The sequence below is a fragment of the Terrapene carolina genome, unplaced genomic scaffold (assembly GCF_002925995.2).
Source record: "Terrapene carolina triunguis isolate 2854851 unplaced genomic scaffold, T_m_triunguis-2.0 Scaffold23, whole genome shotgun sequence".
NCBI lineage: Eukaryota > Metazoa > Chordata > Testudines > Emydidae > Terrapene > Terrapene triunguis.
In genome coordinates, this window is record NW_020664374.1 from 30,044,376 (window position 1) to 30,061,338 (window position 16,963).

General features: G+C 42.5%; 1 protein-coding gene across 1 annotated transcript in view; it reads right to left on the minus strand.

Annotated features, from left to right (window-relative positions):
* The window catches only part of LOC113406192 (cilia- and flagella-associated protein 47-like), a 691,445-nt gene that overhangs the window by 529,145 nt on the left and 145,337 nt on the right, over positions 1-16,963 (minus strand). The window contains exons 31-32 of the mRNA XM_029910955.1: positions 7,426-7,519; positions 4,397-4,537 (exon numbers count right to left, since the gene is read on the minus strand). Of these exons, the coding sequence (XP_029766815.1) occupies positions 4,397-4,537; positions 7,426-7,519 (235 nt within the window). The remainder of the gene's footprint in view (positions 1-4,396; positions 4,538-7,425; positions 7,520-16,963) is intronic.

The following is a 16,963-nucleotide window of genomic DNA, read 5'->3' on the forward strand; positions in this document are numbered from 1 at the left end:
GAAGGTGCTTGAGATAAATATATTTCTAGAATCCAAAGACCTTCTTTGAATGCAAAGATCTTCTTTTGCTATGGAATAATCAAAAATCTTTATGGGCCTGTGATGGGGTGTCCAGGACCAGCTCTAGGCACCAGGAAACCAAGCACTTGGGGCAGCACAATTTCAGGGGTGGCATTCCGGCTTCCGCAGTTGTGCTCTCTGAGGTTGGTTTTTTTTTTTTTTTTTTTTTTGCTTGAGGCGGCAAAAAACCTAGAGCCAGCCCTGGGGGTGTCCACCCCACATCAGGCTTGAAGGGGTTAAGGTGGCCACATGGGCCAATTAACTCCCCAGGCTGCACCTGGAGGAGGAGCCAGGGAGCAGGGATTAATTAGACGAAGCTCAGCTGGATGAGAACAGGAGGGGACTGTATAAAGTCCAGAAGCTGAGAGCAGCAGGGGCTGCAGGGAAGTAGTATGCAGTCACTCCCTGGGAGAAGGGAGGTGTGTTTGGAGCAATAGAGGTAGGTAGCCTACAGTTACTCCTTGGGAGGAGGAAACTTGGGGTGGCAAACCCAGAGAAGGGAAGAGCCAGAGGTAGGAAAGGCTCAGGGGAAAAGCAGCAAGGCACGGGATAGTGCAGACCTTGTCTACTGAGGAGAGGGCCTCTGAGCTAGAACCCCAAAAAGAGGGTGGGCCTGGGTTCCCCTACCAGCCACTGGAGAAGTGACACAGACCATGCAGTGGAGAGCAGAATGTGTAGGACAGTTTTCCCCAACAGACTTTGATATCCAGGAAGGGGGAAAACATTCATAGTGACCTGGCCAGAGGGCCAAGTCATGAAGAGAAAGCTGTAGCTCCTGGTGCGAAAGGGGCCGCAGGGTGAGAGAAGACAACAAGTGGAGAGACCACCAGAAGAGGGCACAAGCACCTGGAAGGAGCAAATCCCCAGAGCAGCCAGGAAGAGGTGCCCTACCAGCGAGTGGCCCCTGTGACAGGCCCTTTTCCTGCATTTAGTTATAAGGTACTTGTATAGCACTCTCATCGTAGTATCTCAGAGCCTCACAATCTTTAATGTATTATTTCAAAACATCCCTGTAAGGTAGAAAAGCACTGTTGTTCCCCTCTTACGGTTGGGGAACAGAGGTACATATGTCTATATGGGATGGAAAGCCAGGGTGAGAATCTACAGTGCACTAGCTTGCCACGCAGTAACAACATCCTGTGTGGACACTGCTACAGTGCACTAAAATTTCCGTAGGGGTCTTTTACATCGGCAGACAGTCAGGATCTGCAGAGCCTATAGGAGGGGTCTTGTCATATAACTTATAAAAAGATCTGTGGTTTAAACTTTATATCTCTGGTCTCACGCCAGGTTCCTGAAGTACAGAGGCTGCAGCATACTCACAAGGAAGACACTCTTGGCTGCCTAACTGTGATAGAAAGCATGACAAGCATAGGGGACAGCCATGATGGACTGTCCCTAAGTGAAACAAACATCACAGGAGGAACCCCAAGCCTCAGAAGGTCTTGACAAGGAGAACAGTATATAACTGTGTTTTAGCTGCCAATTTTGATAAGAGAAACCCATACTGGCAATGAGAATGGGAATGATGCTGGGCAGAGCATATTTGCTCAGATGAGGAAAAATTTAGTCAGCAATGAACCTGGAACTGAGAGAAGAGTTGGCATCAATCATGACACACTCCAGGTTTAAAAAAAAAAACGTGAAGAGATATCCATGTCAAAGCACGTGTTAATTTTATCACTGATTATCCTAAGGATGCTGAGTACTTGATGTTTCAGAGTAGTGTTTACATGGCATCACACACTCCGAACTCTTCAAAACTGAAAACTGAAGTGCTTCTGGATATGCAGTGTGCTTTCTTCTTTCTTTAGGCACTTGGATAGAGAGTAAAAGGGCTGACAAGAACACCATCCATTCAGTTGTAGATGTAGTATTCAGGGAGGAATGCTTGACACCAAAGCACTCTCCAGGAAAAGCAGCTTTGTTTGATCAGAATGGAAATAACTCTGCCTTTCAGGGGCTGTTTATGCCCGGATATAGTATGCACAAGTGATTATTCGTTTTTAACAGACATTTTAGATGAACATTTCTTCAAAAACATGAACTCTTCATTTCAGAATCCAAGATGAAGAATTTTCTAGAATAATAAGTCAACCAACCCCAACCACTCTACCTTTTTTAAATCAACAAAGCATTTTATGATTACTAATGTATAGGGCCCTACCAAATTCAGTCCATTTTGGTCAATCTTACATCTGAGGGTTTTAAAATCAGTCAATTTCACATTTTCAGATGTTTACGTCTGAAATTTCATAGTGTTGTAACTGTGGGGGTCCCAATCCAAAAGGCAGTCAGGGTGGGAAGACCACGAGGCTATTGTAGGGGGGTTGTGGGACTGCCACACTTACTTCTGCCCTGCTGCTGGCAGGGTGCTACCTTCAGAACTGGGCAGCCAGAGAGGAAGGCTGCTGGCCCAGCGCTCAACTCTAAAGCCAGGACCCCCACCAGACACAGTGCAAAAGTGAGGGTTGCAGGGTATGGCGGGTGGTTACCATATGTCTGGTTTTCCTGTGAGTCTCCAGCCCAAGTGGGGGGCTCACAGCTCCAGTCGCAGCCTCCCCATGCAGTGGGGTGGGGCATTTAACAACTCCAGCTACCAAGCTTCCTGAAGCCAGGAGAGATCCTGGAGGTGGGTCTGATCCACCCCAGGAGCGGCCCCTGCAGGGGAACAGGAAGTCTTGTCCTTCCTCAGCCCCAGCCGGGATGAGCAGCTGGAGCCCTGCACAGGGTAGGAGCCCCTGGCTGCATACCAGATTTCACAGGGGAGATCGGATTTCATGATCCATGATGCATTTTTCACAGCTTTGAATTTGGTAGCTTTTGCACATTAGTAGGGCCCTAACTATATAATCTGTTGAAGTATACTATACTTTTAACTAATGCTCACATTATAAACAGACACCCTTTCTGCTTGCAAAATAGGAAACATTTACACATTTAAGTCCTCCCACTGTATTTAAGTCTGTTAGCAACCACATTTAATTGCATTAACAATTAATTGTACTCCAAAAATCGAAGCGACTGTGGATCCTTTAAACCACTGACCCTAAGGGTATGTCTATACCGCAAAAAAAAAAAAAAAAAAAAAAAAAAAAAAAATGATGTTCTTAACTCTGGTTAGCTAACTTAAGTTAAAATAGCAGTAAAGACATAGCAACTTGGATTAGCAGTTCAAATTTAACCTCAGGCTCCCCTGTAAACTTTAACTCCAGCTGCTAACCCAAGTTAAAAGCCAAGTTTCCACATTTTCACTGCTATTTTAATCCATGTTAGCTAACCCATGTTAAGAACACTTTTTTTTTTTTTGCAAATACCTTTATAGACATAACCTAAAAGAAAAGAAATCTTGAACCTCCTAATATGTCAGCATTTCCAGATCCAAAACTGGCAGAAAAAATAAAATGAAATAAGTGGTGTGTGCATGCCTTCCTCTAAAGATAGTGTTTTGGCATGTTCATGCATATGTCTGAACACATGACCCTGTGCTAATGATCCTAGATCAGTGTAACTATAAATGATTATAAAACATTTTTAAAGCATTATGTTTCATAGACTGTTACCAGTTAATACAAAATGAATTGGATAGTCAGTGTATATTTTTCGTGATTATCTAGGGGCAGAGATGTTATTTTTCATTTCTAATAAGCAGTAGTGAGTATGTTAAAACTGAAATACACTCCAAAAATAAAATTCTGAACACCACAAAAAAAAAAAAAAAAAAAAAGGTATGTCAAAGAACAACATATTTTTGGTGCAACAGGTTCCTGTTATTTTTTCTGGCATATCTATGTTTCAATATTGTGGGAGTAAGTCCTAAAATATTTAAGTCACAGGACCAGTAAAAAACTAAATAATATATTTTTTTGTAGCTGTGAAGCTGAATAGGATTCATTCCTTTTTCTGTTAGCTACTGAAGAGAATGATATTTAACAACACCATGTTTTTTCCCTTTAACACCCTTGCAGCTTTTTGCTCTCATGTTGTCGTCTGGTTAAATTAATCTTCACAGTTTAGGGTCCAGCCTTTCCTCAGAACATGCCTGAACTCCATTACTGTCCTTTGGAATTACACATGCATATCTGGGAAATCATTTCCATGTCAAGAAATATGAGCATAATTTCAGCTCCAGACAATGTAATTTACAAATTTAAAAAAAACTGAAAATATATCTTAGCTAAGCAGATTAATTCTTTTGCCATTTGTTAAAACATTTGGGGTATTCGAAGGAAAGAATTATTCTATTCAATCTCACCTTGTTTGAAATCTTCCTGTAATATTTGCAAATATCATTTAAAAGCTTAGTACTATAAGATATTTCATGTCTGCAATGTACCTTGTATACCTGGAGTAGTACATCGGTCCATACACGTTTGCTCATGGTCTCGAATTCATTGTCATCCAAAACAAACAGACTCTTATTGTTAAAAATTTCAGAGTTCTTCATGTTAGCTTTTTGCAGCTCAGTCATCTGAACCTTCAGATAAAGGACAATGAGATTTATATTTTATCTTAAACTATGACATCTATAGGGTATGCTAACCGTGAGCAACAGCCACAACTGGCTTTTAAAAGTTTGTCAGGTAAACAATTGCTTTTTCTAATAGCATTACATAATTAGTGGATAAAGAAAAAGCAGTCCATGCAGTATATTAGAAATTTGCTAAAGGATATAATGCTGTTTCTCACAGAATCTTAGTTACAAAATTTTAGCTGCCTGCGGTGAGAACACGATGGAGTGAAAACTCACTGGAGAACCAAAAGCAAAGCATAATGATAAACGGCAACGCACATCTAGTGTATTTCCACAGTGATAAGTGTTAGGACCATTAAACATCTTTATTAAAGTTCTGAAAGGGGGAGTAAACAAATACTAGGAGTGGCAAATACCAGTGAGTATAGGGAAGTAATACAAAGGTACCTAAAGGGATTAAAAACATGGAGAGAAATGAATGTATGATTTAACCTGAAAAAAATAAAAACTAACAGATTTAGGGAAAAAGAATCACACATACAGATATTAAATGGGAGGGAGAAACCTGAAAAGCAGCAATGCTGACAGAGACTTAGAAGTATACTTATTGCCTGTTTAATTTTGAATATAGCAGCAAAAAGAGTGACTACAAGTTTGGACTGAAAATGCCCAGGCATCACACCATAAACTGGGATGGATGGGTGTGTAAATGCGGTCTGCTTGCATGTTTCTTGTGTGGCTCTCCTTGGAATGCCAAATTCATTCCTAGGCATCAGAAAGAGTGAGTGACAAAACTGGACTTAGTCTGGAAAAAAAACTACAAAAGTATTAGGGAATGAGAGAGTGACTTATGGGGAAAGAACAGAAACATTTAATATTTATACTATTTGGCTAAGAGATAATAGTCTACAACAACATATTTGAAGCAAGGGTCACATTAGGGAAAAAACCATGGTGGTTCTCTTCTAAACTCTACCTACAAAATAGGCTCCATCAATATATGAATCGCCAAAACAAGATACTGCTCCCAGTAGATTGTGCAGATGTTCAAAAATATTGTATTGCCACTTGGCTCCCTAGGCTACTTGAGCTTGACACCCCCTCAATGGGATTTAAATATGGCCATGAGCTCTGCTGGGTTCATTGGATTTATTTGCTTTTGGACTGGGGTCGGGTGGGAGGAAGGGGAAGAGCTATATCTCATAATCTGGTATTTGAGATGCTAAAATGAAACATCACTCTCAGTAAATTGTGCGGATCTGTGATTCTCTCTCTCCTTTCTACATGACAGATCAAATAGCTAACAATGCTGACATTTAAGTTCTCATAATTGGATATCTGAGTAATCACCTCACTGAGATGAATGGGGCAGGTCACACCTTTCAGGGCTCTCGGCAGATTCATCGCCGCACCATTAGACTTTGTTCATATTTTTGAAATTTCCTTTGCAACAATAATATCTAGAGACTTATTGTTTTTAAATTAATGCTGAGATCTGGAGAGCAAGACAACAGCTTCAGGGAGGTGCCTGAATGGCATATGGTTATGTAGTGGCTGTTTCTGAACCCTGTTTAGAAAGGTGTAAAGGGGAAGTCAGGAAGCAAATTAGCTAGGGTGACACACAGAAATTTAACTAGGAGCAATGGAATAAAATTAAGAAAGAAAATTTAGACTAAATACCAGGAAACACTTCCTGACATTGTGATTTTTTTAGGCTGTTGTGGGTTCTCAAAGGAAGTGGAAGAAGCATTGCTTGGGATATTTAAATCTAAGTGGGACAAAACATTAAACGTGCACACAAACTGCAAGCAACAATCTTGCATCAGCAGGCAATGGACTGGATTATTTAACAAGCCCCTCTTCTCCATCACTCCTGTACTTCTACGAAGTAATTGCTCTCAGCATTTGCCTAGCCAAAAGTGTAACTTGCATTCGGTCTGTACTGTACAAGTCTTAGCTCCCGCTGTTTCCCTGAGTTCTTGTTTGACAGATTTCCCACTCTTCTTCTGCTCAGTAAATTTTACTCACTTTGTTCTACTGCTCTTTCCTACCACACACAACTCAAGTTTTGACTGTCAACCTCTATTGAAGTCTCCAGTTTTAAGGGTTTTCATGGCTATGTTCTTTACAAAAATATTAGGATGATGGCATCATAAGGTTGGCAAAATGTTCCAGATCAATCAGGTCTTCCAACCCACTGATTGGCAAGGGTTATATTTGAAACTAAGGTGACAAATTAAAACTTAATAAAAGGAAATACTTTTTCATACAACTGCAACAATTAGCCTGTGGAACTCATTGGAAAACAGAGGTAAAGAGCTTAGGAGGATACAAAAGGTGGTTAGATTGATTAACAAGAATATCGAGAATTATAACTGTAAATTTTTAAAAACATAAGTTTTGGAAGAGACATAAACCTTTGTGTTTCATGTCTTAAGTTTACCTTTAATTTTTGAGAACTAGAAGAAAACTTTTCCTAAGGGTAGGTCATCCTATAACTGTCTATTGCACGGTTTCTTGAAAATTCCTCTCAAACACTGGGAACTGGTCACTATGAGTAACAGGATATGAGACTAGAAGGGCCACTGGTCTGATCCAGTATGAGAATTACTATGTTCCTATTTTTTACAAAGGAAATGTTTTTAAAAAAAATCTACTAAGTAGTTTTTAGAAAAACACAGCTCCACCTCCTACACATGTGTGGGACTGATTGCACTAAATACCAAACTACAGCTCTGATCCTACTAAGGCTTATGCACATGCTTAATTTTACACACTGCAAATAATCTCACTCATTTCAGTGGGACTGCTCACAGTGCAAAAAGTTAAGCATGTACATAAGTCTTTGCAGGATAAAGGACCACGTATGTAGGCTATTTTAGAACAATTACCTTCAATGCGATTTGCAATCCAATCCATTTCTTATATTCATCAGGTTCAAGCAGAAATTCAGGCATAACATGAGGAAGGCATGCTCCTTGGCTTCTGAAATAATACAAAAACAAAAATAAGTAGACAGGAAAGATCATTTTTAAAGACAGCCCCTAATTTCACACCCACAGTTTTGTACAGGCTATCTAACTGTAGGTGAAAACCAATAGCTACAATCAACTTAGGGCACAAACAACAGAATGCAGACATCTGACCAAGTATGATTTGTGTGTTCAGTCGCAGATATTCAGATTTTGAACTATCATTTGCTACTGCAATTGATTGAGAGTACTAAATCAGAGGTGGGGTTGAGACCCAACAAGCATTGCTAGTTTTGAAAAAGCCTGTTTCTGGAAAAATGGCCAAAGAGCCTTAGAAGTCTTTTTGCCAATAGGCTTTGCATAACGGTTTTTTAGTTCCTATGAAAGGAGGTTACTTTTATAGATGATGTTCTTCAAGATGTGTAGTCCATATACATAGTCCACAGTTGGTGAGTGCACATCCAGTGTGCACTCATCAGACAACTTTCTGGTCAGCAATATCCACTAGGGCAGTGTATGTGCCCTTCCTCTCTTTGTGAGTTCCAGTGAGAATATAAACGGTGGAGCCTCCTTGTCACACCCTCCCCACTATGAGAGCCTGTGATGTCAAGACTCAAAAATAGTGGGGATGGAGGGTGGTTTGTGGAATATGTATAAGGCCTACACATCTCAAAGACTATCAGTTACTGTAAAGGTAAGTAACCTCTATTTCTTCTCCCAGTGCTACTCTGTATACATATTCCACTGCTGGTGACTCCCAAGCCCTCACTGGAGATGGATATCAGGAGTGTCTGTGAGTACGGACTGCAGCATGGACCTTCCAAATCTAGCATTGTCCCTGGTTGCTTGCACCAATGCATTGTGCTTCATAAACATCTGTATGAATGACCAAATTCCTGCGCTGCAAATGTCCTGGATTAGCAGTTTTGCTAGCGAGGCTACTGGGGTAAACTGAGCCCTGGTGGAGTGGACCATCACCCTGCCTGACACCTGCCTCCCCTAACCAATAGCAAGTCTTGACCCATTGGACAATCCAGTTCTATAGCAAAAAGAACAGGAGTACTTGTGGCACCTTAGAGACTAACAAATTTATTTGAGCATAAGCTTTCGTGGGATACAGCCCACTTCATTGGATGCATAGAATGGAACATACAGTAAGAAGATATTTATACATACAGAGAACATGAAAAGGTGGAAGTAGCCATACCAATTGTAAGAGGCTAATTAATTAAGAGAAGCTATTAACAGCAGGGGAGAAAAACTTTTGAAGTGATAATCAAGATGGCCCATTTCGGACAGTTGACACGAAGGTATGAGGATACTTTAACATGGGGAAATAGATTCAATTAGTGTAATGACCGAGCCATTCCCAGTCTCTGTTCAAACCTAAATTAATGTATCTAGTTTGCATATTAATTCAAGTTCGGCAGCTTCTCGTTGCAGTCTGTTTTTGAAGCTTTTCTGTTGCAAAATTGCCACCTTAACGTCTGTCACTGACTGATTAGAGAGGTTGAAGTGTTCTCCTACTGGTTTTTGAATGTTATGATTCCTGATGTCAGATTTGTGTCCGTTTATATAGCATATAGTCCATTCTATAGTATTTGTGTAGACACAGCCCGCCCTTTGATTGTCTCTATGTAAGACAGGAACAACCTGGTAGACTTCCTGAAGGATTTCATCCTGTCAAAGCAGAACAATCTAGCTCTGCACACCTCCAGCATGTTCAACGTTTGCTCTGCTCTCCCAGCATGAGGCATTGAGAAGAATACAGGTAGGTAGATTACCTCAATGACATAAAATTTGGACACCATCTTAGAAAGAAGTCTGGCAGGTGTCCTCATGGATACTCTGTCCTTGTATATGACTGTATAGGGTGGCTCTGCCATTAATGCTTACAGCTCCCCAATTCTCCTGGTCGATGTGAATGACAAGAGAAAGGCAGCGTACCTGAAGAGATAGGGCAGGGAGCATATACCAATACACTCAAAGGGAGTCTCCATCAGTTTTGAGAGGACCAGGTTAAGGTCCCATGATAGGCCTGGATCCCTGACTGGCAGATAGAGTCTCTAGAGGATTTGCAGGAACCTCTTTGCCAAAGGTGTGAGAAAATTGAGTATATAGTCTAGTTGGTGGATGGATAGCTGAAATAGCCATAACAAGCCCAACGAAAGAGCAGAGTGCTTCTGTTGCAACAAGTAATCAAAAATCTCTTGGTCCCCAGAATTCATGGGGGACAGCTGGTGTTGTCATGATCAATTTGCAAACCTTGTCCATTCAGAGAGATAGTTATACCTACTGGAATCTTCCCTACTACTAAAAAGAGCACCTTCTGGAGGTCTCACTAACAGAATCTCTCCACCAGTGTTAACCAGGGAGCATCCATACCATCTGGTGGAGTGAACTCATGCTCAGATGCAAGGTCAAGCCCCTGATTCCAAGCCAGGGGTTCAGAAACAAGGGGTAGAGTGATCCGCTGCACTATAGAGAGGTCATGGAGGTCTCTGAATCACATCTGTTTTGACCAGAGTTTGGCTACGAAGATTACTCTGGCCTTCTCCACCTGACCTTCCAAAATACTTCAGGGAAGAGGAGGATGAGAGGGAATACATACAATAGTTCCTCTGTCTGTGGGAGGAGAAAGGCAGCTGAAAGAGGGCACCCTCCCTGAGCAGCAGTGGTGACCTATGTTGTTCTGCACTGTCATGAAAAGGTCTATGTGTGGGACTCCCCCATTGCTGGAAGATATCACTGAGGGCCCTCTGGTGCATCAACCACTCATGATTGTTACAGAAGTACCTGCTGAAGCCAGCTGCTGTCGTGTCATCCACCCTGAGGAGATGGACCATTGACAGTGTAATTCCATGACCTATGGCAACGTCCCATAGTAGGACGGCCTCCTGACATACTGCCAGCACCTGTCCCTCCCCACCTCGCCTTTATAGACAGAAGACCGCCACCGTATTGTCCATGACCAGGATTGTGTGGAAGGAAGGCCATGCAGATCTTGTATACAGCTCTGAGCTCTAGAACACTAACATGCAAGATAGTCTCTGTAAGAGACTATATGCCTTGTGCTATGAGATCGCCCATGTGAGTCCCCCACCTGAATGTGGTCCTTCAGGGCAAACTGGGACTGTACAGAACCCATTTGTATATGTTGCCTGGGTCCTTACACCAGTTCAGTGACTGGAGGACTGCTGGAGGGAAACATACCACCTTGCACAGGTAGTGTCTTCTTGGATGGTATAGCCAAGCCTGAAGCTACTGGTAGTGGAGCCTCGTAAGTGGAGTGATGAATGTACAACCTGACAAGACCCAGTAGCATGAGGCAGGATCTTACTTGTGTTTCAGGGTAGGACTGCAGGCGGGAGCAGAGATTGTACAACTGGAACTTGCCGAGTGGTAAGTAGGCTTTCATTGCCTCTATGTTGAACATGGCCCCGGCAAATTCTATCTTCTACGTGGGGGCTAACATGGATTTCTTCTCATTTGCTAGCAGACCCAGGCATGCAGATGGCTTGGGAAAGGTCCTAACATTGGTTTGGACCTGAGGTTCCAAATGACTCATAACCAGTCAAGTTCAGGAACACCTGGATGCCCATCCTCCTGATTAAAGCGGGCCACTGCGTAGAACCCAAAGGGAAAATCCAGTATAGGTAGTGATTGTTGTCCAACACCTTAGGGAGTGCTTGTACACCAGGTGTATCCCAATGTGAAAGTACACATCCTGGAAGTCGAGGGAAGCACATTAATCTTTTTGATCTAGGGAGGGGATGACTGAAGTCCGATATCAGCTGATGCCCATCTTCTTGGGGGTGAGAAAGTACTTGGAAAAGAATCCTCTTCCGCTCTGCAGATGGAGAACCTCCTCTATCACACCCAGAACAAGGATGCATTGAATCCCCAGTCGAAATCGCTCCCATGGGAAAGGTCCCTGAAGATGACTGAAAAGGAAGGTGTATGGGAGGGAAGGAAGAGGAACTCTGGACTACCTCCAATACTTAGCAGTCTGAAATAATGTTGGACTAGCATGTTAGAGAAGAGACAGAGAATTGCCAAAAGGAGGAGAAGGCAAAAACTGTGGAACACACTGTCCTTGGGCACCAATAAAATTTGCTGCCTGCCCAATTCCTAAACAGTATGGTACAACTGAGAGGTGCCCTCCCCCAAGCAAACTTTCTGCTTGAGGACCTCTGTCTACAGCCCAAGCACTCAGGCAGCTTATGTTGGTAGGGCAACTGTAGATAATAAGGTTGGGACCTAAAGTGCCTCCTCCTAGAGCCTGGGTATAGACACCCAGAGATCTGAGGGTAGCCCTAGAGTCCTTGAGGGATCTCATTGCCTCATCCGTCTTGTCATGGAACAGTGAGCAGATCATGAACAGCAGATCCTCTATAGTTGTTTGTAATTCCTTAGATACACATGCCAAGGCCAGCTACAAGAAACAGCACATCATGATCTCTGCCGCCATTGCCGTGTGTCTGCTGCATCCAGGGCCACCTGCACCACAGTTCTGGCCACCAAACATTCCTCAGCCAGGATAGTCTGGAAATCAACCCTCTATTCTTGCAGCAGCTTGTCAATAAGCCATTGTAAGGCTCACCAGTTGATGTGGCCATATTTTGACAAGACAGCCTGGTAGTTCAAGATCCTCTTTTGGAGGCTCAAGGTGGAGTAAGATTTCTGATCCATCAGGGAGAGGGGCTTCACTTCCTTATCCTTGGGCATTGACTTCTGGTGTCTTTGGAGGGTTCTTTCATTGGCCACTATTACTACCAGGGACCCTGGTATCACTTGATACCATAGAACTTTTCATATCCAATAACCAGGACCAAATACTGTCCGCCTGCTCACTTTGCCATAAGGCTTTTGCAGGTTCCAACAGTCCTTTACTGATTGTGTTGATAATCAATAATTAATGACCAATTTGTCAATAATCAATAGCCAATAATCAACTATTTTAATTGCTATTATATATTTAATGAGTTATGGCCTCTCGATTTTCCCTTTTGTTTAATAATACCAGACCCCCAACAAGTCAGGTTTGATTGGATTTATTAATCAAACAGTTAGTAAAAACCACACATACACAGAGGCCTATAACTACCAACAGCTGTGAAAGACCTTCCCTGTAGTTTCTGACAGCCTGTGTGCACTCTGCTAATGGTCTCACTTCCCCTATGATTTAGGGACACCTATACCCTTGTGGACCTTATGTCTCATTCTGGTGCTTATCTATTTCCTCTTCCTGGTACGTACTACTTACCTTAAATTATTGCCAATGCTCTTTGTTCCATTGCAACTTTCCAACTGTCTCAACACCCAGTTAGTCAGTATTTATGCCCTTTTAGGGATAATTTCATCTGTTATACCGTAAAAATATATCTTACGAACAGCTTTCAAAATAGGTTAAGTGTAATGACAGTAAAATTCCATTCTTCATTAGATTTATTTATGCTTAAATGCTCCCAGGCCAGCCTTGAAATCTTTCTTGACTTATCTTAACTGTCAATAATTGGGATTGCTATACATTCCAGGACTGACAAAGTGTAAGAGGAGGAGTTTGTGTGGCACATCCTGGGCCTACTCAGTGTGTCTTTCCAAGACTGCCATCTCCTGTCTCATGAGATCTTGGAGTATCTTGTAGTCCATGGGAGTAGTGGCCAACTGATCTGTTGCCAGGGCACCATCAAGGGATGATGAGGCTGTGGTGGCTGGTACCCTCCTGCCTTTCACCATGAATCTGCTGCACTGGAGCCACCTGTTCCTGGCCCTGGTTCTGGGGGCACAGCAGGGACAGATCCAATCTTAGGTGTGACAGTGATAGTCCGTGCCTTAAGCATGCTGAGGAGGCCACCTCAGGGTAATACTGCAGTCCCCAAGAGGACCACATGCCACAGTCTTAAGGTGCAGGAGCCCAAACTCTCTGAAATCACTGATACATGTGCTGGGCCAGGTCAGTACCCCACTCTACCCTCAGCCACAGGTATACACCTCATCTCCCTCATCAAGATCAAAACTGCCAAGTCATGGGACCTAGCTAGGGGTGGCTGCTGGCTTTCCCAGAAGTTGGAAAATGAAAGTAAGTAGTCATCTGGGAAAGGTGGCGCCCACCACCTAGGTGAAAGGGGAACCTGACAGGTGCCAGAAACATTGATGTCACCAGGTCCAGGAATCTGGACAGCATCACGGGCAAATGCAGCTCCAATAGCTAGGAGGGCATCCACCCTAGAGATACAGACCATGATCTGGGGTGACAGAGCCCCCTGGGTATGTGTGACAGTAAACATATAAGTATTGGTGCTGAAGATCCCAGGACGGTGAGTACCATAGTCAGTCTTCTACCAGGTCCTGTAGCAGCTGGTCATCATTCCAACTGCCTTGGTACCAAAGAGGTGAACGCAGACACGGGTAAGGCATCTATCACAGCAGTGTCCACTCGGTTGGTACCAGCTCCAGTGCTCAAGAAACTTTTCCTAAGTTTTGAGGCATCCTTTATGTCCAGCTGCCTGGTAGTCTTATTCAGCCTCAGAGTGAGAGGGCAGTCACCACCTCTTCTCCTTCGAAGACTTCCACTCTGAGTCCAACCTATCTCTATGCTTTCCTTGACAGAGACGCCACGGGCATGAGCAATCCCTCAGCTAGTTTCAAAGTCAATGCAGGGGCAGATTTGGACAACCTCTGGACACCTGGAACCCAGGGTCAGAGTCTGGCTCCAATCAACTGCTCCATAAGGAAAGCCCTCAGGCAGGTCTCCCTCCTGGGTCCGCTTAAAAGAGGACCTGCAGATTTCACAGCACTCTGGGACTTGTCCCTCATCAAGGAAGAACAGACGTCTCATGTGTCCATTGTTCAGAATCATATCTGCCATGGCAGCCGGCACCACTTCTCCCCACAATGTCCGCTAAAGCTGCCCTACTTTAACTAAACCAACCCTGCTCACTAATTACAAACGCTTACGTTGAGGATAGTCCAAAGAGTTGCTCTGACACATACCACAGGTGGTAAAGAAGGAACTGGGGTGTGGCAATGAAGCTCCACCCTTTAAACCCTAGTTGAGAGGCACACGGAGACACTGGATGCATGCGCTGTCCCGGTGTATACTGCTGACTAGAAAATTCTCTGATGTAAGTGCATATCCACACATGTTCCACAGTTGGTATATGAATTAGCACTCAAAGAACCAAATTTACTGCAACCTGTTGACTAGGACAAAAATTCCCTATTTAATTTCAATACAAAAGATGCAAATTGAAATGTGAGAAAGAAACAGTCATGAACAAAAAAATATGCTTTTAAACCAGATAGTTACAATTTCAACAAAATACAGAACCACCATATTAGCATAAAAATGCACCTTATCCCATTGTCTGACATGAGATTTAAGGGGGGGGGAGGAAAAGAAAGTGGAGTGGGACAGAGCATAATCACGGATGTTGAAGTATATAGTGGAGAGGACAAGGAGAGCAGTGATTATCATCAAAAAGTTGTAGCCATGTTTACGAAGTGATCTTTAATTGGGCTTTCTGAAGTAAGAATGCCTTGTAGCATCTCCCAACATTTGGAGGTCTAGATTGTTTCGACTTAATAGTAGTCTGTTTGCAAGTTTACAATCCTAGCTGTTTATCCCGCATGAAAACATTTTGGCTAAAGAAGAACTCCCAAAACAAACCAGGTTTCAGAGTAGCAGCCGTGTTAGTCTGTATCCGCAAAAAGAACAGGAGTACTTGTGGCACTAATTGGCCTCTCAGAGTTGGTAAGACAACTCCCACCTGTTCATGCTCTCTGTATGTGTGTATATATATCTCCTCGATATGTTTCACTCAATATGCATCCAAAGAAGTGGGTTGTAGCCCACGAAAGCTTATGCTCTAATAAATTTGTTAGTCTCTAAGGTGTCACAAGTACTCCTGTTCTTTTTGCAAAACAAACCAGAAATCCCAAAAGGGGGGCAGGTGGTTTGTGCAAAACCTGAGCTTCCTGTGCACCTCCTCACCAGCTACTCAAGCTCTGGCCTTGCCACAGGATGATTCTCCTGTATAAGTCAAAGGCTGTGAACACACTTTTTGAGACATATTATGTGACTTTGCTTGGTAGGCAAAACAGTAAAGGGAGTGATAACATGTTTTTGTGCTTCTGCAACATGGGATATTCCATTGAGCTAGGTAATATTTTCTTGCCAAGACTAAATAAATAAAAATAGCGAGGGAGGCAACCAGCTGCATCTTCTTCTCTCAAACCAATGTTATCCGGGCTCTAGTAATCACCCATATTGTCTGTTTCCTAATGAAGACAAGTTTCCAACAACAAAATGCCAAACAGATTAAACACTTTGTTTTGTAAACCCAAATGAGAGAAATGGGTAGTGGGCCTACCAAACTGGCAGACTGAGTTCTCTGGGTGGTATGATTACCTAACTCAATAGGTAGATTAGGAATTAAAGGAAGGTAATGTAATTAATGCAAATCAATATAGGTTTATGGAAAACATATCCTAACTATTTTTTGTTTAAATGAGATTACAAATTTGGTTGATAAAGGGAATAGCAATAATATACTTAGACTTTTCTAAAGCGTTCGACCTAGTACAACATGACATTTTGATTAAAAAAACTAAAACTGTATAAAATCAACATGCCACACACTAAATGCATTAGAAACTGGCTAACTAATAAGTCTCAAAATCTAATTGTGAACAGGAATGGTAATCAAGCAGATGTGTTTACAGTGAGGTCCCACAGGGATTGGTTCCTAGCTCTACACTAGTTAACATTTTTATCAACAACAGGGAAGAAAACAAAATCACTGATAAAGTCTGCAGATGACAAAAAACTGAGCAAGTGGTAAATAATGAAGACAACAGGTCACTGATTTAGAGTGCTCTAAATTGCTTGGTAAACTGGGCCCAAGTAAACATGATGTGTTTTAATATGGCTAAATATAAATGTATACATCTAGGAATAAAGAACACAGGCCATACTTACAGGATGGGGGATTCTATCCTAGGAAGCAGTGACTGAAAAAGATTTGGGGGTCATAGGGGATAATTAGCTTAACATGAGCTCCCAGTGTGACGGTACGGTCAAAAGGACTAATGAGATCCTTGGATGCATAAACAGGAGAATTTCAAATAGGAGGAGAGAGGTTATTTTAGCTCTCTATTTGGCACTGGCGTGACACTTGCTGGAATACTGTGTCCAGTTCTAGTGTCCACAATTCAAGAAGGATGTTGATAAACTGAAAAAGGTTCAGAGAAGAGCCAGGAGAACGATTAAAGGATTTTAAAACATGCCTTACAGTGATAGATTAAGCTCTTTGAGTCTATTTAGCTTAACAAAGAGAAGGTTAAGGGGTGACTTGAATGCAGTCCATAAGTACCTACATGGAAAACAAATATTAAATAATGGGCTCTTCAATCTAGCAGAGAAAGGTATAACACAATCCAATGGCTGGAAGTT